We start from the raw sequence: 22,857 nt of genomic DNA on the forward strand, positions 1-22,857 counted from the left end.
GTAGGGAATCTGTATCAGAAACAACTATTTTGATAAGGGCAGATTGGTCAGAGTATCGAGTACAGGAGTTGGGATGTCATGTTGCTGCTGTACAAGACATTGGTTCAGCCACTTTGGGAATACTACGTTCAATTCTGGTCTCCCTGCTATAGGAAAGATGTTATTAAACTTGAAATGGTTCAGAAAAGATTTACAAGGATGTTGCCATGATTGGAGTGTTTGAGCTATAGGGAGAACTAACTGGCTGGGGCAATTTTCCCTGGACCGTCAGATGCTGAGGGGTTACTGAAAGATGTTTATAAAGTCATGAGAGTCATGGATGGGCTGAATAGCCAAGATCTTTTTTGCAGGGTAGGGGAGTCCAAAACTAGAGGGCATACGTTTAAGGTGAGAGGGGAAAGATTTACAAGGAACCCAGGGGGCAATGTTTTCATGCAGAACATACTGCCAAAGGAAGCAGTGGAGGTGGGTACAATTGTGACATTTAAAAGACATCTGAAGGAGATAAGCCAACCCATATGGTTGATCAAAGAAGTTAAGGATAGTATTAACTTGGAAAAAAAATACAATATGGTGAGCCAGAGGAGCAGGAAAGTTTTAAAAACCAACCAAAGTAAACAGATGGAAAAAAAACTTTGAGCGTTAACTGGCAAGTATTATAAAAATAGATAGTAAGAGCTTTATATATAAAAAGAGAGAGAACAAAGTGAATATCAGGCCTTTGGAGAACAGGCTGGGGAGATAATAATGAGGAACCAGGAGCTGGCAGAAGAATTGGTTAATTACTTTGCATCAGTTTTCAGAGTACAAAACATTAATAGCAATCCAGAAGCACTAAGTAACGAAGGGTGTAAAGGGGAATAAACAAATGTGATAACTATCACCAGAGAAAACTACCAGGGAAACTAATTGGGCTTAAGGCTGATAAATATCCTGAAGCTGACGGGTTGCAGCCTACAATATTAAAGGAAGTAGTTACAGTGATAGTGGATGCAAAGATAGTGATCTTCCAAGAATTCTTAGAATAAGTCCCAGAGCATTGGAAAACTACCAGTTTAATACCCTTATTCAAATCAGAGGAAGACAAAAAATGGGCAACTCTTGGCTAATTAGTTTACTATCATTGTGAAAATTATTGACTCTATCATGAAAGATGTAATTGTTGAACAATTAAAAATATGTAACATAATCAAACTGAATCAGTATGGCTTCACGAATGGGGCATCATGCTTGACCAAATTTATTAGAATTTTTTAAGTTAACAAACTTGATTGAAGAAGGGGAGCTATTACATTTAATATATTTGGATTTAAAAGGCATTCGATAAGGTACTACACACAAGCCTTCTCAATGAGGTAAGAGCTCATGGTGTTGGGTTGGATAGGGGATTGGCTAACTCATGAAGTTGGGATAAGGAGTGCATTTCAGGATGGAAATCTGCAACTAACAGTGCCATTGGGATCAATGCTGGTGCCAATATTACTTACAATATGTCCTAATGATTTGGGTGAAGAAAGTGAATATAATGTTGCCAGGTTTGTAATGAAACAAAAATAGATGCAAGGGCAAGTGGTGACGTTGATACAAAAATCCTACAGAGGAATATAAGCATGTTGAGTGAGGAGGCAAAAACTTGGCAGATGGAATATAAAATGAGAAATGTGACATTATATAGTTTGACAGAAATAATAGAAGAGCTGAATATAATTTAAATGGAGAGAGTCTGCATATAATTGCATTGTAGAGAGATTTGGGAGTTGTCATGTATAAATCACAAAAAGCCACCAAATTGTCCAGCAGGTAATTACAAAGTCAAATGGACTATTGGCTTTTATTTCACAAGGAATAGAGTACAGGTCATTCTGCTATAATGCGTGTTTTGTTAACGCAAATTCGCTGTAACGCAGTTGATGAATTGGGGGCTCTGTTTCTAAAGTGTGATTTTTTAAAATGTGTTTTGGCTTTAACACGATTACATTGACAACACTTTAGGTCCTGTGTCTGAAGAGCAATTTTTCTATAATGCGGGGTTGCACAAGAATGCAACCATCGAGTTATAGAAGAATTACCTGTATAAAAATAGGGAAATCATGCTAAATCAATGCAAGGCACTAGCTGAAATACACCTAATAATAGATATAAGAATGTATCAGCTAAAAGATTTGCTAATGTTGGAGGTAATTCAGAGAAGGTTCGCCAGGTTGAATCTGGGTATGGAGTGATTTTCTCATGAGGAGGGGTTCATTAGGTTGGATCTGTATTCATTGGAGTTTTTAAGAATGAGCGGTAACCTTGTTGAAACTTAGAAGACACTTACGACTTGGGAGGATGTTGGAAATGTTTCAATTAAACAAATTCCAAATTCTGTCAGAGGTTTCGGCCCAAAACGTTGACTTTTCTGCTCCTTGGATGCTGTCTGACCTGCTATACGTTTCCAGCTTCACATCTATTGACTCCAAATTCTGTCAGACTTCCGTAAGAACATATGCAAATAGTGGAGTGTGTCAAGTATAGATGCTGTTCAAATAGCACCATATTGCTACCACATTTCCAATCCCAAGCCTAATAAAGGTTTGACAAACTAAAAAACCTCCTGGAAAGATGCTCGCTATTTAAGTAGGTGGTAACCAAACCTCTTTACAAATGGCCCCATTTCATGCATCTTTTGCTTTGGGAGGTTAGGCTGGGATCATGTTGTTCTGTCTACCTGGTATCACATTGGAATTGGCCTCCATGTTGGACAGTGCTTGAACATACTTGTTAGAAAGTTCTCCTCAGTTCTCTCAGACATTACCTCAGTTGTTTTAGAAACGGTTGGGACTGTGAAGCCTTTTCCCTATCCACTCCCATGCCCCCTCTATTGCCCCTCCATTCTCCAATGTCATCTTTTTGCCCCATGACAATTGCAGGCTGTTCATTTCCACTCACCAAGGAAGCTGTATGCACAAAACCATTGTCAAAATGGGGACCCTGCTGAGCTCATCAATTTGAGAGTTGTGGTGCAATCAAGTATTCGGAATGAGACCATTTGAGAGCTGTTTTAATGGGGACAAATAGCCAGACATCTGTGCTCATACTGAATGCTTGGCAAAGCTCCAAGTGGGTTTGCACAGCATGGGTTCTGTTTTAACAGGTGGAAGTGGAGTGTTTTCTTTGAATGATTGATGTCTTTATGAGGCTTTCATAAGTCATTCTTTCTTATTCTGTTTTGTCAATGTCTGCATATTTATTTGGACAAGCTTAAGACGTGTGAAGTGAGGGAAAGCTGATGTTGTTGATTCTACTAATGTCTGACACATTTATAATATTGCAAATTTCTGATTTCTTTTTTCACTACTTTTCTCTACTTGTCATTGGTAATAAATGGTGCATTGGTCTGCGCTGGCTGCATACGAGATGTATTGTCATGGAGTGGCTATGAAAGGGATATAGAATGTGCCACGGAATGTATAGAAAGAGCTTGCGGAACATGAAGGGGCTATTTTTATGTTTCAAATGGCCCCTGAATCCAGACTGTGATTAGTTTTTTTTTCCTGGGGGATCATGAATCATGAGCCATCAGAAGCTGTCCCAGCATTACAGTGGAGCCGGCCAGGATAAGGATGCAGGTCGACTATCAGGACCCTTCTCTAGTGCTGGTGAGGAATGGGTCGGGCATGAATCTCAGAAGTGGGTTGTGTCACCATTTTAAAGTATCTTCCTAGTCTGCGCCTCTAAAATAATACAAAGACCTGCAGATGCTGGAGATATGAAATGGAATTGCTGGCTAAACTCAGGTCTGGCAGCATCTGTGTGAAGAACTCTTTAAGTCTGGTGACTCTTCAACAGAAATTCAGATATTCTATGTGCGATAGGAAAAGTGGTTTGCTTGTAACCTCTCAACATCATTGATTGTCAATGAACTGCCGTGCCCTCCCATCCCAACAACATGACCATTCAGTCCATAAGTAAATTATACAGTTATAAATGACTGTAAAATGCCAACAATTGATTGTACTTTTCTGTCTGTGCCTACATTTTGTTTCATTATTGCTTTGCTTGAGATGACCTGGGCAGCTGCAGTCTGCTGGACTGAGACCTTGCCGAGAGGTGCTGGTACAGCTTCTTTGCTCTAGTCTATTGGAGGCTGTGGGGCTCACTGGCAGAAGGGATGAGAAATAGTGACTCACTCTTTGTGCACTCAGATGTCAGTAAGTCAATTTATAGGTGCCCCTCCTCCATTTCAGTGTAATGGCTCTTCTCTGCTTCCCAGACATACATAAGGGATATCATCCAAACTATCATCCATACTCCATTAATGTACTGAAATAACTGCACAGAGGCCAGTATACTGTGGCTGGGTCACCCTTTATTTACGTGGGCACAGTACACTGGCTGTGGCCAGCCAGCTCGGAGTTAGTCTCTGAATCCCCTGTTTACATCTGTCAGCTAGGGCTCTCTGATTGGCCCAGGTTAACAGCTCCAGTTAAGAATCTTATAGTCAATAAGATCCACATGGTTCCAATCATGACACAAATACATCTATTTGGTGGAGAATATTCTAGACTTCCTTCTAGATTTATCAATCTCCTCCGATTAGTGAATGGCATTTCCAGTCTGAAGCAGGTTTGGAATAAGCATCACCATATTGGGAGCTGTACAAACTGCGCAGGTTGCACGCCTGCAGGATCAGGACCAATATCATTGTAGAAGCATTCACTAGTACAGGGGGTGAGGGATTAAACTAGAGTGGCAGTTAAACGTGAACTTGAGTAGGGCGACAAAGATAGAAATGAAAGGTAGAAAAATAGAAAGCGATGATATAATTGCAATTATAGAGAAAGTAACCACCCCAACACACACAAACAAAGCTGCATCAGGACACTATTCAAAAGGGCCACAACACACTGCAGTACACCAGAACTGCAAAAAGAAGAGGAGGCACACCTATACAAGGTATTCGCCAAAAACGGATACCCGCACAACTTCATCAACAGATGCCTAAGAGAAAGACCACGGAACGAGGACATACCACAACCAAAAGGACTAGCCACACTACCATACATCAGGAGCATCTCGGAACTGACAGCCAGACTACTGCGACCCCTAGGACTCATAACGGCACACAGACCAACAGCCACGCTCAGACAACAACTCACCAGAACGAAGGACCCGATACCCAACATGAGCAAAACTAATGTAGTGTACAAAATACCATGCAAGGACTGCACAAAACACTATATAGGACAAACAGGAAGACAGCTAACAATCCGCATACATGAACATCAACTAGCCATGAAACGACACGACCAGCTATCCTTAGTAGCCACACACGCAGACAACAAGCAACATGAATTCGACTGGGACAACACTACTATCATAGGGCAAGCCAGACAGAGAACAGCCAGGGAATTCCTAGAGGCATGGCATTCATCCACAAACTCCATCAACAAACACATCGACCTGGACCCAATATACCAACCACTACAGCGGACAGCTGAAACTGACAACCCGAAGCGGCAGGGACAGACCACTATAAACACCGGAGGAAACATCAAAGAAGCGCTTCGCAGGAGGCTCCCAAGCACTGATGATGTCGCCTAGCCAGGGGACGAAACGTTTGCAACAAAAACTTCCAGCTCGGCGAACAGAACCACAGCATTATAGAGACTTGGCTGTGGGGTGATTAATGGAGGGAAGTGAACAGCCAAGGGTATTCAATCTTTAGGAAGGTCAGAAATAGGTAGTGGGATGATGTTGTTAATTGAAAGATTAACTCAGTTCAGTCATGATAAATGAATTGGCTCAGGAAATCTAGATGTGAACTCCATCTGGGTGGATTTATAATGTAAGAAGGAGTAGAAAACTTCTTAAAATGAAAACATTAGATAGCTTAAACCCTTAATTTAGTTGCTTGGTTAATTTAGTTCATTTATTTTCAAGATTATTGCTCATTTTCACTTATTTACTTGTAAGAGGAGAATTATTAGCTGAATTTGGAATGGTGATGCAAGTTTTACTGAAAAAGCTGCACATTTTTGAACAAAACTGGCGGCACGGTGGCTCAGTGGTTAGCACTGCTGCCTCACAGCGCTAGAGATCGGGTTCAATTCCCGCCTCAGGCACGTTCTCCCTGTGTCTGCGTGGATTTCCTCCGGGTGCTTCAGTTTCCTCCCACAGTCCAAAAATGTGCAGCCATGCTAAATTGCCCATAATGTTACGTGAAGGGGTAAATGTAGGGGAATGCGTCTGGGTGGGTTATGCTTCGGCGGGTCGGTGTAGACTTGTTGGGCCGAAGGGCCTGTTTCCACACTGCAAGTAATCTAATCTAAGAATTCTAGTGGAGTGGATAGGAAAACTTCGTGGAAGCAGTTGACATTAGATTTAAGGTCTGTAAATGTTAAAAGCATTAAGAAAGTAATCTTACTTGAGTTCTGTCTATATCTAGCATTTGACTCCCTCTCTCAGAATGGCACAGATTTCAAACAGCATTGGAATTTATAGGTCATTACATCAACAGTTAAATGTATGTATTTAGCCAAGCAGATAAAGAGAGAGAGGTGGTTTCAGCCAGTGTTTATTGCAGTGTTTAGAGTTCAAAAGCAATTTATTTTAGAGACTTGCAACCTAATCTTTTCCTGAGACCCAATTACCAAAATTACGACAAATGTTTTATTAACCAGCACCTATGCAATCAGGAGTGATCAAATATTCCAGTTGATCAAGAGATCCACATAATTAATGTAAAAACACTGACCAAGTAATATATATATGTAATGCAGTATGTATATACATCACTGATATATTTTATTTACAGCATAAATCACTTAAATAATAATGTAACTTTACCTTAAGTAAAATTTACTGGCAGAGAGCTTTCTCATTTGCATCCTCAGCTGACTACTAGGACATTGTGGAGATCGTGACAATACAGTAAACCTCCAATACTTCAGGTATATTATTTTCGCTAGTTCATAAGGTGCCATTTTTCAGATGAGACATTAAACCAATGCGCTGTCTAGCATCTCAGGAGAATGTTAAGGATCTCATGGCTTTTTTCAAAAGGAGTAATCCTTGATGTGCTGGCCAATATTTATCCCTTAGTCAATTGCACAAATGGTCAGTATCACATGTTTATTTGTGGGAGATTCCTGTATGCAAATTGGTTGCCACTCTTCTGATATTTACACTTTCTGAGTTAATTTTGTATTAGTTGTAAATCTTTGGGATGTTCTTTGGTCCTTGAAGGAGTCATATCCTGCATACAATTTTAGGAAGTGGGACTGTGAAGAGAACAACAGTGTGATTTTCAATAAATTTTTAAATGCTTTAGTCACATACAGCAAAGTATCTAAGTGTTCACTATTCCCGTGGAAGTTTTAAGTCCCAACTTAGATTAATGGCTACTTACTTGGCAACATGGTTTTCCTTCTGGGGACCCCTCAATTCTCAGTAATGAGTGAAGGGAATGAGGTAACATTTAAGAAGGATGAGACCAACCAGATTGTACACATGTATACAATTATACATAGGGCCCACAGATATTAATGAATTTTGAAGAATGTTACAAGCTGGGGTTACTATTGGGTGGTGGTGCTGGCCTACTGATGACAAAATGAGATGAGTCTGATTATAGTACCCAGATCTAATTGGCTAATTTATTCTACATAGGTGGTCAGTGGGAAATAGCAGAAAATCATGATCAGTCGCGAGAAGAGTCGTGATTGAAAGGAGGAGGGGACTGTCCCTGATGGAGGACTCTTAGGCTGTTTTTTCAGAATTCATAGCAGTACCCCTGCCTACGCTGACTCCAAACAGAAAGTATTGATACCTGTTTGTGACTCTTTGTTTTATCCTGGCCCTCTCCTTTTCTGTCATCACCTGGCAGAAAAGCCATGTCATAATAGTTGTATAAGGAAGGAAGTGAGCACAAGATGGTAGAGATCCTGTCAGACTCCTAATGAAAATGTCTTATACTGTCTTCCGCAGGTGGTGAAATTGAGTTGTGAGGATAAAATCCAGCATCCCTTTCAATCTATTTAGTTTAGAAAGTGTGCAGAGCAGTCTTCATTGGTATTAAATTGTGAAAATTAGTGATTTTAGATGAGGAACATGTTAGGTGGATTGGCCATGCTAAATTATCCTGTAGTGTCCAGGGAGGTGCAGGCTAGTTGGATTAACCATGTTAAATGTGAGATTACAGGTATAGGGTTGGGAGGTGGGTTGTGTCTGGGTGAGGTACTGTTTGGAGGTTCGGTGAAGACACAATGACCTCTATCTGCACTGTAGGGATTTTATGATTCTGTCAAGCAAGCTGAGTGCTCCTTTTCAGTCAAACAATAATGAAAGTGGTTGGAAAAGTTGAGCCATTGTTATTAACATTTCCCTGGATTGTGTTCAGTGCTCAGTGTTGGTTCATCAACTGTACCTTTTTTTCTTTGTAGAAGTTGCATGTTTAAAGGTGCTGTCAAAAAATACTTGGCGAGTTACTGCAGTGCATCTTGTGGGTTACACCCACAGTGCTGGTGCTGTACCTAGGTGCTGGTATTTAGCGGTAGGGAGCAAATATTTATGTTTAGCGTTTGAATGCTGTTGAATCTGTACTGGCAATATTTAGAATCGAAAGATTGTACTTATCAGAATAAGCCAAAAACGATGGATGTATTTTCCCCAAAGTCCTATAGTCTGATAGATACCTTATGATAAAAAAAGACTATGGAGGGATGCCAAACTTCGTGCCATAAATTTAAGATAGTCATGAATAAATGCAATTGGAAATTCAGGAGAAAAGTTACTTCCTACAGAGTGGAGCTTGTTGCCACTAGCAATAGTTGAGGCAACTAGCAAAGATATACTTAAAGAAAAGTTAAATAAGTACAACAACATAATAGAAAGAGATGTTTGGTATAATTAGTTGAAGAAAGTGGGAAGGGGCTTGTGTGGAACATAAATTCTGCCAAAGATCAGTGGGTCACGTGGTGCGTTTTGGTCTGTAGATACTGTCTACACAGTAGGCCATGCTAAAATCTAAGAAACGTCATCTCCAGATATTTTCAGGGTTAGTAATTATGCTAGAACTGGGAGGAACTGCAGGCAGGATTGAAATCTCCCCAGGAGTAGCAAAGAAACATCCACATTGTTTTTTCCAGCAGATGGTAAATTACTGTGAGAATTGTAAATGAATTTCCTTTTGCTAGCCTCAAATTAATCCTGCATGTTTCTCAACAGTTACTCAATAATGATTGACAGGGGAGTGGAAACAAGTTGACTATAATTCTGATAGCTATGTTATGGTGTGGAGTTTTTTTTTAAAAAGTGTTTCCAAGTACTCTCCACTGACAAGTACTCCATGTGGTATTATATTGAGCCTTAGAGATCAGGGACAGGCTGGATTTGGTTCATGACCTTTTGAAAAGGAAGTTGATTTTGGGCTCAGCTGCATTACTTTATTTGGCTTTAGTACTGTTGGGCTGGATAGTTTAGAAATCAGTGCTTGATTGCTATCAATTGACAAGTAATAGAAACTTTGTGCATGAAGGCTGGGTGAGGGTAAAATTGGCTTCATTTGGGAATCCCATGGTGGCTGAATCAATGTGTAATCTCACATGCAAAGAATGAAAACACACTCCAGTGATAGCCAATGTTGTCAAAACACCTGTGTGGCATAAAACTGAAAGTAATGGAACAGGAAAATAACCAATACAAAATGCCTTGGCTGAACAAAAATGTAGAATTCTTTGAGCTGTAAAGAGGTTTTGGTTTAGAAATTTCATAGTCCTACACCTAATTTTCAGATACTAAAGGGGCGCCTTCTGTTTTGTTTGAAGACCGCGATTGAGACTGCCACCATGATTTGATCTATCTTTATGGATACACGCCATAGGTGATCATTCATTATCAGTTCGGTTTTATGTGAGATTTAGGCATCTGGGTTTTATTTTCCTAAACTATTGAGAGACTTTCTCCAAGGTTGTATTGACCCACTTTGAATGCAATCTATCACTGCCTCTACCTTACCTTAGAGTGACTAGTTTCTGACTTTCTGGAGTTCCAATGAACTCTTATTTATACTTCACTAAACATAATGCTGATTTTTATACTATAGTCTCTCTACATTTATTGAATCCTCTTCTAGACCTCGAGAATATGCAACTTCTGATGTCTGTATTACATCGTGTCATATATTTTCATATCATTAACTTATGCATTCTCATTATACTATAACTCCCCCCGTTTTGCTCAACGTTTACATTTCTAGTATTTCAACAACTTCTTCAAACTCTCTAAATTCTCATCTTCTCTTGAAAGTCTGAACTTCAGGGACTGAGTTTTTGTGAAATTTTCATAGCTTGTACTGAACTTGTTCACCTGTGATGTGAATGACGGTGATCTTCCACCATTTCTGTAGTTCAAGTTTCTTGCGGCAGTGTATTTGATGCCTGTGTATTCTCATTATTCCCAATTCTGTGATAGTTTTCGTAGTTGCCTATCTGCAACTATTTCGTAGTTGCCTATCTGTTCCTTATGAATATTCCTACGAGAGTGCAAATATATAATACCAGCTCTAATGAAGGATCACTGGATTAGAAACATTAGTTGTTTTCTCTCCACAGGTGCGACCAGACCTGTTGAGTTTCTCCAGCAATTTCTGTTTTCATTTAAGGCTGATCTGAATTGCTGAGAACTGAACCCTGTTGATGTCTTTTCTCTGATCTAAATCTTCTAGTTTGGCATCAAAGCTGACAATGTCTTTGCTCTGTGCCTGGAACTATGCCAATCTTTTCTACCCTCTGGTGGTCATTCTGAATTTCTGTTCCTGTCTCACGGCCTAAAGATATAATATTTTGTCTCCGGTTATGTATGCCTTAATACTGGAATTTCTGCTTTGAAACTTCTGCCCATAAGTAATTCTGCCAGTTAACGGTCATGATTCAAATGTGTTATTTTGCAGTTTAGTAAAATTAAATCTCAATAGCTATTTCTGATCAGTAATAACAATTTGGCTTTTATTGCTGTCATGGCGTCTTCATTGGTCTGTGAGTGATGAGGAGAACTAGTGAATGTAATTGATACCCAATTCTGCTGTTATCTACTTGAAGTATTAAATCACAAATTAAGTGGCAAGTTGGATAGGTATAGTTCCCGGTCTACCGAGGAGACATAAACAAAGTAGTGTCTGACTGTTGATTGACCTATATTGCAGGATAACATGAAATTTTCAATTTCTTTTGAGATGCCTGCCCACAAGAAGATTCCTTTGTACAATCCTTACTCTTGTTTATTCTGAAGTGAACTCCATGGATATTATGGAGAATCTTTTCATTCATAGTGTTTTGCGATACAAGTCTATGATTGAAAACTAAAAGGTCATCTATTATATGTGGGCGGCACGGTGGCACAATGGTTAGCACTGCTGCCTCACAGCGCCAGAGACCCGGGTTCAATTCCCGCCTCAGGCGACTCTCTGTGTGGAGTTTGCACATCCTCCCCGTGTCTGCGTGGGTTTCCTCCAGGTGCTCCGGTTTCCTCCCACAATCCAAAAATGTGCAGGTTAGGTGTATTGACCATGCTAAATTGCCCGTAATGTTAGGTGAAGGAGTAAATGTAGGAGAATGGGTCTGGGTGGGTTACGCTTCGGCGGATCGGTGTGGACTTGTTGGGCCGAAGGGCCTGTTTCCACACTGTAAGTAATCTATTATAATCAAGTTCCTCCTTTGTATATGATATATTTGAAAAAACTAGCCTATTGATTCTGTTTTGACTGCCTTAACAGAACTTCTTGTTTCTTTTATCTGATGCCATACTATGGATTTGGGTTTGAGACAGACCTGTTGAGGAGGATGCAAAGACTTAGATTTCAAGTAACACTCATTTTCTTTCATACCAAGTACTGCTACACATGGTAATCATCAATATATCAGGCACTGACTTATAGCGACGTTAGGTAAGGACTAAACCATCTTTATGTGTTCATGTCCATGTGCTGTCTGAGCTTCTTCTAGAGAAACTCACCTTTGTCTCTTAATGTGTCCTTATAGCGTGATGTAATTCACCCCACATTGTGTACAATTTGTACTCAGTGAGGTGCAGCTCTGTGACATCACTACAAGGTTGCTCCAAGGTCCTAAAGCCATAATACAACATTTACTTCTGCTTTTTGAACTTCTCAATTTTCCTGTAATTTCCCAGAGGCAGTAATGACTTCATTATAACTGGTAGAAATGTTTTTACATTGTCAGTAAGGACTAAATCTTTTGCTTCAACTTGATCAACTGTAGTTCCAGATAATGCATCAGCTATGATCTGTGTTTTCCAATTCGTAGACTGTCGTTTAATCATAATAACCTGAGGCTGAACTTTGGATTGTAACAACATTTGGACTATCTCCTTGCATTCTAATAATGTAAATATTGGATTGTGGACTGTTTCTATTTGAAAATTCTCTGCCATCTAGAAATCTGAGAAACATTTACAGCCCTTTGATTATGACTAAACACTTTTGTGCTATGGTTGCTAAACATTATTCTCTGTTCCTGTTAATGTCCTGATGTGAAATATACAGGCTTCCTGCTACCAAATCCTGAACCTGGATTAATGCTATACCTAATTCTCTTGAAGTTGCATCTGCATCCATCAATGATGACAACCTTGGATTGTACTGAGCTAACAGATCTGAAGAAGGCAATTTTGTTTTTATCTTCAGAAATGCTAAGATCTGCCTTAGATTACAAAACCATTATTGACCTTTTCCAAAAAGATCTCTTTAAATGTGTGTAATTATAGACATATTTAGAATTAATTCATCTACCTGATTGACCGTTCCCGGAAATTGTTGAACAGCATCGAAATTCCCTGTGGGAATTCCCTTCTTGATGTTGCCTTCCTCAGATCGACCATGGTTCCACTCTCTGGAATGACATGGCATAAGAATGTAATTCTTGTCCTTGCAAATTGACATTTTTTATTCCACTTAAAGCTGCATTCTACAATGCTTTAGGAACTTCATGAACTCTGTGACAATGTTGTCATGCTGTGCATAAGTATGTCATACATATGACAAATTACCCCTTTGTTACCCTCTAGGATTTCAAAGTTTGCATGTTGAAATATTTTGAGAGCTCATGGTATTCCAAAAGGTAGACAATTATTACAAAATTACCCAAAAGGTTCTGATGAATGTGATTAACAACTGTAATAGTCTAGGGGCATTTGTCAACTGTTAGCATCAAATTTCATAAAGTATGCTATTGTTTTTAGTTTTGCCAAACTGTCAGCCACAGAAGACATTGTGTGGTTTTCTCTCTGGACTGCTTTATTCAATTGTGTGAAGTCCACACGTAACCTGAGCACACCACTGCCACCCATGAACAATGATTTGTTAGCATTTGTATCCTAACATCGTTTAAAGGTGTATCCAAATTTTATGTTTTATTAAACAAAGTAAACTGCTTCACAAAAAGGAATCCAAAATGTGAAGGTTACCTTTTTAAATGTTAAAAGTGTTGTCAGGTGGCTTAAATTTTGGAAGTCTTTTTAATCTGTTGACATTTGTTATTAATAATACATAGTAATGTGCTTACATTATGAATGTGTGCGACAATGAAATTATTGAACTCATTATGCATTGTGCATAAAACCTGTAAATCGTTTGATCTGAAATGCAATCCTTCCAGGTACCTTGCTGAATTTGATTGAGACTTATAGAATTAAAATTTTAGTTTTTGTTTGGTACAAATTTGAACACATTGCTTATTTATTTATTCACGTCTAACCACAGGAATTTAAAGGTAGATGATGTACACAGAAGGATAAGTATTTTGCAAGTAGTATTGTCATGTTATATAGTGTTACCAAAGACACTCTCCCAATCTTTAGGTCCCCATCCATTTACTGGATTTACAATAACTTTCCTTTTCTTAATTTAGTTTTATGTCTTTTTCCCTCTTTGTCCAATTTAGCTTCCTTAGGAATATTAATTGTCCCGTATTTGAATGTGAGGTATTTTCTTTTTTGAGCCAATCTCTTTCAAATGACAGTTTTGCAGAGTATCCTGCTCAAGAGATGTGGTAGGACAATTTCAAGCTTAAAAGTAAGTGATTCCTAAAAATCTGTTCTGATAGATGTTTTCGCTATCAGTGGCACGGGTATTTTCAGTTTTGCTGTCTGACATACATGCCAATGCTATTATTGCAAGCTAGGTTACAAATACTATCATGACAGATGGTTGATTTCTTTTCTCAGGCACCACCACCCAATTTTGAACAGCTGAGCCCTGCTCATCTGCAAGCTCAGAAAACAGTTCTGCAAAGGCATGTCGTGCAGGAAGTACATGAGGTGGAATATCAGGAAGCTTTAATCACGCTAAAAGAACAAGTACGAGCAGTGGAGGGAATGGATATTAAGGAAACTCTGCAGGACCAGATCCGACAATGGTTTATTGAGTGTCGGTAAGGAAAACAGATTCATGAATTTCCTGGAGCCACCTAAGCTTCTCTTTCAAATCTTGTTTAAATCCAGCCACAGTTGAAATTCTCAGTACTTAACCAGACTATCCTTAGCTGATATTGTTGCAACTCTTAAACATGTGGTGTGAACACTATTGTTTATCACAAGCATGAAATGAATAAAATTTAGTTTCCAAATGTTGATGACACCCAGCCCTATCTCCCCATTACCTCTTTTACTTTTGCTACATTATTGGAATGCTTATAGCTACGTTTTGTGCACAAAATTGCTGTAGAAACTCAGCAGGTCTTCACTGGTCTTCAAATATTAACTCTGTTTTCTGTCAACAGATGCTGCCAGAGTTTCTGCCAACTTGCTGAGTTTCTCCAGCAATTTGTTTCTGTTGAAATTCTTTCACCTTGTTTAGGATGTGATTGAAGGCTGCAGATTGGTGACCAACTATTGCACCATGGATTGGGGCCTGAAAATTGAAGGGTATAGGACAAGTAGAAAGGATAGGAAGCTTGAAAATGTTAGTATGGGGATAGGTTTCTTTGTTTGTTAATCGTGGTGTTCACAGAATAGAGGAATGGTCGGTATTAACATAACCAACACAAAATGTTTCCTTCACTAGTTTTACTGGTTTTCCTTTCTGTAAGGTAGAACATAAAGGAAGAAATAAGTGGGAGCTTGTTCGACAGGAATGGCAGTATTCATGATTGATCTTAATCTGCATATAGACTAGAAAGGTCGGAAATGCACAAAGTGCATAGATGAGGAGCTGATTAAATGTTTTTGAATAATTTCTTGCAACAGCATGTTCTGGAGATAATTGAAGAATAAGCCATACTAGACCTGGTATCATGCAATGAGATTGAATTCTTTAATGACCTCAGACTCCCTACCTATTAGTGACCGTAATATTATTGGATTTTACATTCAGTTTGAGAGAGAAGAGTGTGTCTGAGACTAATGTTTTAAAAACTTAAATAAAGGCAATTATGTGGGCAGAAAAACTAAAGTGAATTGACAAACTAGGTTAAGGAAAGGCCAAGAGAGATTCAGTGGCAGACAGTTAAGCGAATACTTCAGAATGTGAAAAATAGACACATTGCAATAAGTAAGAAAATATCCTGTGGATCGATGTGCCATCCATGTATAACTGGAAAATTTAAAGATAGCGTCTAACTTAACGAAAATACTATGCAAACACAAGTGATAGAATAAAAGGTTGGACATAACATTTTTTTAAAAAAGCAAAGAATGACTAAAATAATTAATAAGTGAGGGGAGAAATTTGAGTGTGAGAGGAAGATAACCAGAAATATAGAGATAGTAGGTCTTGCATTAAATGTCGGACAAGATCCCATTAATTCTTCCTTTATGTTCTACCTAATAGAAAGGAAAACCAGTAAAACCAGTGAAGGAAACATTTTGTGTTGGTTATGTTTGCATTAAATGTTTGTATTATAGAAAGTCTTTTGGAGAACTGATCACGGTAAATAAACAGGTAGCAGATTAATTGAACAGGTAATTTATGTTAGTGTTCATTAAAGAGGATACAAGGAATCCAGAATAGTTATACATGAAGAAATGGAAGGAAAGGAGGAAACTAAGAAATTTACAATTACCAGAAAAGTGGTACTGTAAATATTTGGAACTGTTTGGCTGACAACTGCCTGGTTCCTGAAGCATCCTGGAGTCTCTATAGAAATAGCCGTACTTGATACATTGCTTTTCATCACCCTAACTCTATAGATTCAGAAAAAATATCCCATTAGATTTGACCATAGAAAATGCAACTCTGATCTTCAAAAAAGAAGGGGACAGAAAGTAGGAAACTACAGGCCAATGGGGTTAACATCTGTCATAAGGTAAATCTTAGAAGCTATTATTAAAGACATTATAGCAGTACACTTGAAGAAATTCTAGGTAATCAGGCACAGTCAATGTGTTTTTGTGGAAGAGAAATCATGTTTAGCAAGTTCATTGGAGTTCTTTGAGGAAGTAATATATATTGTGGATAATGAAGAACTGATGAATGTACTGAATTTATATTGCCAGGAGGCATTTGATAAAGTGCCACTTCGAAGCTTTTAATGCAAAGTAAAAGCTCATGGTGTAGGGGATTAGTATATTGGCATGGATAGAAAATTGGTTTGCTAACAGGAAGCATAGACGAGTTATAAATGTGTTTTTGCAGGTTGGAAGGACTTAATGAATGGTGTGCCACAGGGATCAGTGTTGGGCCCTCAACGTTTTTGCAATTTGTATAAGTGCCTTGGGTGAAAGGACAGAAGTGGACAGCATGGTAGGTCAGTGGTTAGCACTGCTGCCTCGCAGCGCCAGAGACTGGGGTTCAATGCCTGCCTCGGGTGACTGTCTGTGTGGAGCTTGCACAATCTCCCCGTGTCTGTGTGGGTTTCCTCCGGGTGCTCCAGTTTCCTCCCACCAGTCCCAAGATGTGCAACTCAGGTGAATTGGCCATGCTAAATTGCCCATAGTGTTAGGTGTATTAGTCAGGTGTAAATATATAAAAGGGGAATGGGTCTGGGTGAGTTACTCTTCGGAGGGTTGGTGTGGACTTGTTGGATTGAAGGGCCTGTTTCCACGCTGTAGGGATTCTAATTCTAATTCTAATGAATGCCAAATTTGTTGAGGCTAAACAAAAAGCAAAGAAGTATGCCGTGAAGAGATTCTCAGGATTATATATATGGGTTAAGTAGGGGCAGTACAGTGGCTAGCTGTGGGCAATGTGAAGCCTCAAAAGACAAAAGAGCCCTGAAAATAAATTCCATAAGGAGAAGAAATAACTTGCACAAATACTTTTTGAAACATTGATTCAATTTTTTGAAAGGCATCATTACACTTTATAAGAGGCTATGCAATTGCAGATTCTGTACTGTAATCAAGAAAAACAGAAGATAAATTTGCAAGTTGAGATAAGGAGTTTATTCAATAAGTCATCTTGTGTTCTCTTGCATTGAGACCCTTCACATATTGGATAATAAAACTTTTACAGTAAGTCTTTCCTTAACAATGGACCAAACCCACACACACTACTTCAGTAGTGGTTCTACTAAAGTTTGTAAAATTTTAACAAGTTCCTATTCTTGCCCTCTCGTCGTCCTCCAATAAAAGCAATCCATGCCATTTAACTTCCTAATTGCTTAATATACCTCCTTGCTAACTTTCTGAGTTCCTCGTATGAATACACTAAATCCCTCTGAACATGAATATTTATAAATCCTGTGCATCTGACTACCCAAGTGAATAACCTGACACACCCCACATTAGATTCCATGTGCCACCTTTTTGCCCACTCACTTAACCGACCTCCTGTTTCACTTTGCAGGTTCTTTGTGTCCTTCGAAGTTTTTTTCACACCTAACATTGTATCATTTGTAAACTAAGTTACATTTCTTTCGCTATGTCTTTGGTTATTAATGTAGATTGTAGCTGGTTGAGGTCACAGCACTGAGCCCAGTGGCACCACATTAAGAAGAACCATCACAACTCTGTTAAAACGTTGACAAATCTCTTTTTTTTGATGAATAAAGGTTTATGAACCAACAGCAGTTGATTTTAATAAAGCATTTAACAAGGTACTGTAACGTTGAAAGATTAAATGGGACTATCTCTCTGAACTTTAATGTAATATTGAAGAGTTAAACTGCACTGACTAAACATTCTGAGTGGGGATGACATTCATGAAAGAATGCGGATGACTCCCAGTCCATTCAAACAGTCATTTGCTACTATTCCCCTACTATTACCAAATAAAACTCTCATTCAATCTCTTCCATTCAGAAACACTTTCTAGCCATCCCCTGAAGCTAAGTATGTCACACCTACATTGTCTTGGGGAATCACTGAGTCAGGAAATCGTCTGCATAATAATTCTCCAGGATTAGGGAATTTACATTTGCATTATCTCTGAGGATGATCTCATCGTACCACGGTACTAAGGATATCATGTGGTTATGGGGGGGGAGTGGGGTGTGGCCAGAGTATCTGTGAGCATGACCAACTGACCTGTATAAAGGGGATGTGCTTCCTTTTTTCGGTGCCTCACTTTGACTCTATTTTAGACAGCCAGTTCCCAACAAATTCTCCAATTTAAACAAATGCCGGTGTTCCCCTCCATTCCTGAAGAGTTTCAAAGCCCCCTCTGAGGATGAAAAATATTTCTACTCTCTCAGAAGTGATCCCCGAACTTTAGACTGTCACACTGACCCATCTAAGTGAACGTTCTTTCCACATCCATCTTGCCAAGACCATTGAGGATCTTGTACACTTCAATCAATTCAGCGCAGATTGAGGAGCAACTATGTAAGGAGATCACAGTTAGGGCAAGAATAATAGAATTGTAATAAGGAATTTCAACTTTCCTAACACCGACTGAACAGGACATTGTTTAGGCCACTTTTGGAATATTGCGTGCAATTCTAGTTGCCCTCCTATCGGAGGCATGTTGAGAAACTTGAAAATGTTCAGAAAAGATTTACAAGGATGTTGCCAGAGCTGGAGGGTTTGAGCTATAGGGAGAGGCTGAATAGATGGGGACTGTTTTCCCTGGAGCATCAGAGGCTGAGGGTGACCTTATAGAGATTTACAAAATTATGAGGGGCATGGATAGGATAAATAGACAAAGTCTTTTCCCTGGGGTGGGGGAGTCCAGAACTAGAGGGCATAGGTTTAGGGTGAGAGGGGAAAGATATAAAAGAGACCTAAGGGGCAACTTTTTCACGCTGAGGATGGTACGTGTATGAAATGAGCTGCCAGAGAAAGTGGTGGGGGTTGGTACAATTGCAACATTTAAAAGGATGGGTATATGAATAGGAAGGGTTTAGAGGGATATGGGCCAAGTGCTGGCAAATGGGACTAGATTGGATTGGGATATCTGGTTGGCATGGACGAGTTGGACCGAAGGGTTTGTTTCCATACTGTACATCTCTATGACTGTATGATCCGTGAAGAGGATGAAAGGGGTCACCTAGCTTGTACAGGTTTTAATAAACTTTAACTGTTTGCAGAATTTCGTGTGCGAATTATATCTCATGTGTGAAACTTCGGGAAAAGAAAATAACAGTAGATTAATAAAACTGATGCTCATAGACTACAAGAGTCAATGGTCTAAACATATTTAAGGATAGAAAACAGTGAGCCAGGGTAAGTGGTTGTTTTTCAGATTGGATGATGGCAGTCAATGATGTTCCATAAGATTCCAGCTAGGACCACTAATTTTTTTTTTAGATTACATTACAGTGTAGAAACAGGCCCTTCGGCATGCATAAATCACTGGGAGTTTGGTATACAGAGTAAATTTTCATAATTTGCTGATAGTACCAAAATCTTCATGCTATAGGAAACAAATGGATGTTAATCAACTGACATAGGCTAACCAATTGAGCACACAAGGGGCAAATAGAAAACACAGACAACTTTGAGGTGATATATATTGGCAGGTGGGATAGGAAGAGGCAACGTGGACATAAGAGCACAGTCCTGGTACTTCATGGGATATATTGAGAGTTTATGTCTTGTTGGCTTGATGTGCCCACAAGACATAAATTGATCTAAATTATTTAAAAAAAGTTATATTTTTTTAAGTAGGTGTGAGGTTATCCATTTTGGACCAATAAAGTATAGATTAGGGTACTTTCTGGATGGTATGAAGTCAAACAAAGTGCATGTCCAAAGAGACTTGGGAGTTGGGGCATGGAAAGTAATTGAGAAATTAATGGAATGCTGGCCTTTCTTTCTAGAGGACTGGAGCAGAAAGACACAGAAGTTATGCTGCAGTTGTACAAAACCCTGGTTAGATCCAACGTGGTGTACTGTGAACATATCTGGCCACCACACTTTCAGAAGGAGGGAGTACAGCGCAGGTTGACAAGAAAAGATATTGGTACTTAAGGGGTTAAGTTATGATGAGAGAATAGACAGGTTAGGCCTGATTTCATTAGAATTTAGAAAGTTAAGGGATGAATTAATCAAAGTCTTCAAGATATTAACCGGCAAAGACACTGAAGATAAGGATAAACAATTTCCACTGGTTGGAGATTCTAGAACTCGGGGGCATGGCTTAAAAATTAGGGCCAGACCATTGGGGAGAGATGTTAGGAAGCACTTCTAGTACTACAAAGGTAGAGATTTGGAACTCTCTTCAACAAAGGCCAGTTGATGTTAGATCAATGATTAGTTTTAAGTCTGAGATAGATAAAGTTTTGGGTCAAGATATAAAGGGATATGGGACATTAATCGGTGGAACAGGCTTGAGGGGCTGTATGGCCTACTCCTGTTCCTCTGATCCTACACAACATGACCTTGTTGGACTCAAATGGCTGCTACTGATCACATAATTTTCACATCTCCAGAAATTTCTGGCAGTATAACCACAAGATCAAAGTTAAACCATCACCTTTGTGAAAACTTGCACCTATTATTGTTGGGTCACATTGCAAGAACAGTAAAATAAATAGAAGTACTGAGCTTCAGTATTGAAAATAAAAAACTAAATTGATAGTCAGTATGTCTACAGAGACACTAATAATAACCATCTAGATCCTTGAACTGAACCGTGAATTTTGACTAAAAGCACAAAGTGGCTTCTTTAATCTAACTTTAATCCTGGGCAAGGTTACATCAAAATTCCTCTGGTCTTTGATGGGCTTTAATTGTTCATTTCTGAATCCTTGTCTCAGTCTTTTTTTTTTTAACTTCCAGCATGGATAAAATGCCATAAACAGGCTTAAAGCTATGTTCCAATCTCCTTGAATCCTATTTCCAGAGGATTCTTCTATTGGCCTGCAAAGTAAGTTGGTTCCCTTTAAATCAACACAACCTTGCTGTGTCATCACCAATTTGAAATTCTGCAACTCTTACCTTCAGCTATCTGGACATACCTGAACATTAACTCCTGGATGAAGGAACCCTCACTGGACTTAAAATTTTCCTGATGTAGGGCTTTTGCCCAAAACGTAGATTTTACTGCTCCTCGGATGCTGCCTGAACTGCTGTGCTCTTCCAGCACCACTAATCCAGAATTAAAATTTACATGCAATGTAAGAAAGACCGAGGGAGTATGTGTGTGTGTTGCTTTAAAACATTTTAAAACAGATGACATCATGAATGGTGACAAGTACAAGAGTTCAGTCTGCCTACTGTTATACAGTAATTAGCATTTGGGATCTTGGGTTCAATAAACAGAGTTCTGAGTATAAACGCAGTTATTACAAGGCAGTTTGCAAAATCATAAGGGGTCTGGAGATAGTAGATCATAAAAAAGCATTCCTTGTATAAAAGCATAGAGAACCAGAGGCACAGTTTTGAACTGCTTTGTAAGTGTGAGGTAAGGAGAATTTATTTCACACAGCTAGTAGTTAGGGTCTGCCATGTTGCGGAAGCAGGTTCAAGTGAGTTATTCTAGAGGGCTTTGGATGCTTTAAATAGTGCACAGTTATGAGGAAGTGGCAGAAGATTGGTACCAAGTTAAAATGTTCAGAGAGTCAGTGCAGGCACGTTGGGCTGAATGGTCTCCTTCTGCATCATGGCAAGATTTGTAATGCCAATAAAATTCTGATTAGGCTCCAATTAGGGCACTGCATCCAGTTCTAGTCACCACACCTTCAGAAGATTGTGAGTCATAGAGTCGTACAGCAAAACCAGACCCTTCGGTCCACCATTTCTATGCTGACCTGTACAAAACCAAACTACATTAATCCTATTTTCCTGCATTTGGTCCACAGCCTACTATGCCCTGGCATTTTAAGTATTCATCCAGATGCTTCTTAAATGTTGCGAGAGTAAAATAGTGGAAACACTCTCATCGATAATTTCAAAAGGAAATTAAATGGGAACCTGGAGAGCTGGTCTTGCAAAATCACAGGGATAGAGTAGAACTTTGGGACTGACTTGATTGCTTTATAGAAAGTCAGCATCCCTTTATCTTGTAATTACTCTCTGATTCTGCGCCATGCTGTCAACATGACACTGCTGTGTTCTGCACAAAGTGAGATGCAGCCAGCAGTTCTGGGTTCACCGGACCCAATGCTGCTGTCTTGAATGAGATGACAGCACCAAATTTACCTCTACCTTGCTCTGCCTGAATTGGCAGGAGGGTTAGGTGGAGGTTGGTCATTGTCAGAAAACAGCACATCCAATTTTACCTCCTTGCATACTCCATGATATAATACCTTGATTAATTTGGAGAATTGCTGCTTTTTAAGTGTTAATGTTTTATTCTTCAATCTAGAAACACAACTGGGAGGTTTCCCAATTTCCCTGATGCAGAGAAAGGTGGTTCTGCAGCTATTTTTGCTACAAAGACTCCAGAAGAGGTAATTTTCACGACGAATCGAAGGGTTATATTCAGACGTTTGTGATACATAATTCGGCTATAAACTTCAATTGTTTAAATGCCAGTATGTT

The 22,857-nt window shown here is 39.2% G+C and overlaps 1 protein-coding gene across 6 annotated transcripts in view; it reads left to right on the plus strand.

The window, feature by feature from the left end:
- The window catches only part of iqca1 (IQ motif containing with AAA domain 1), a 164,276-nt gene that overhangs the window by 35,023 nt on the left and 106,396 nt on the right, over positions 1-22,857 (plus strand). For all 6 annotated transcript variants that reach the window (XR_006312075.1, XM_043693071.1, XM_043693074.1 and 3 more), the window contains 2 exons: positions 14,221-14,426; positions 22,682-22,766. Coding sequence is in view for 5 of the 6 variants with exons in the window: in XM_043693071.1 (XP_043549006.1) it covers positions 14,221-14,426; positions 22,682-22,766 (291 nt within the window). In the remaining variant the exon portion in view is untranslated. The remainder of the gene's footprint in view (positions 1-14,220; positions 14,427-22,681; positions 22,767-22,857) is intronic.

The sequence above is a fragment of the Chiloscyllium plagiosum genome, chromosome 7 (assembly GCF_004010195.1).
Source record: "Chiloscyllium plagiosum isolate BGI_BamShark_2017 chromosome 7, ASM401019v2, whole genome shotgun sequence".
Lineage (NCBI taxonomy): Eukaryota > Metazoa > Chordata > Chondrichthyes > Orectolobiformes > Hemiscylliidae > Chiloscyllium > Chiloscyllium plagiosum.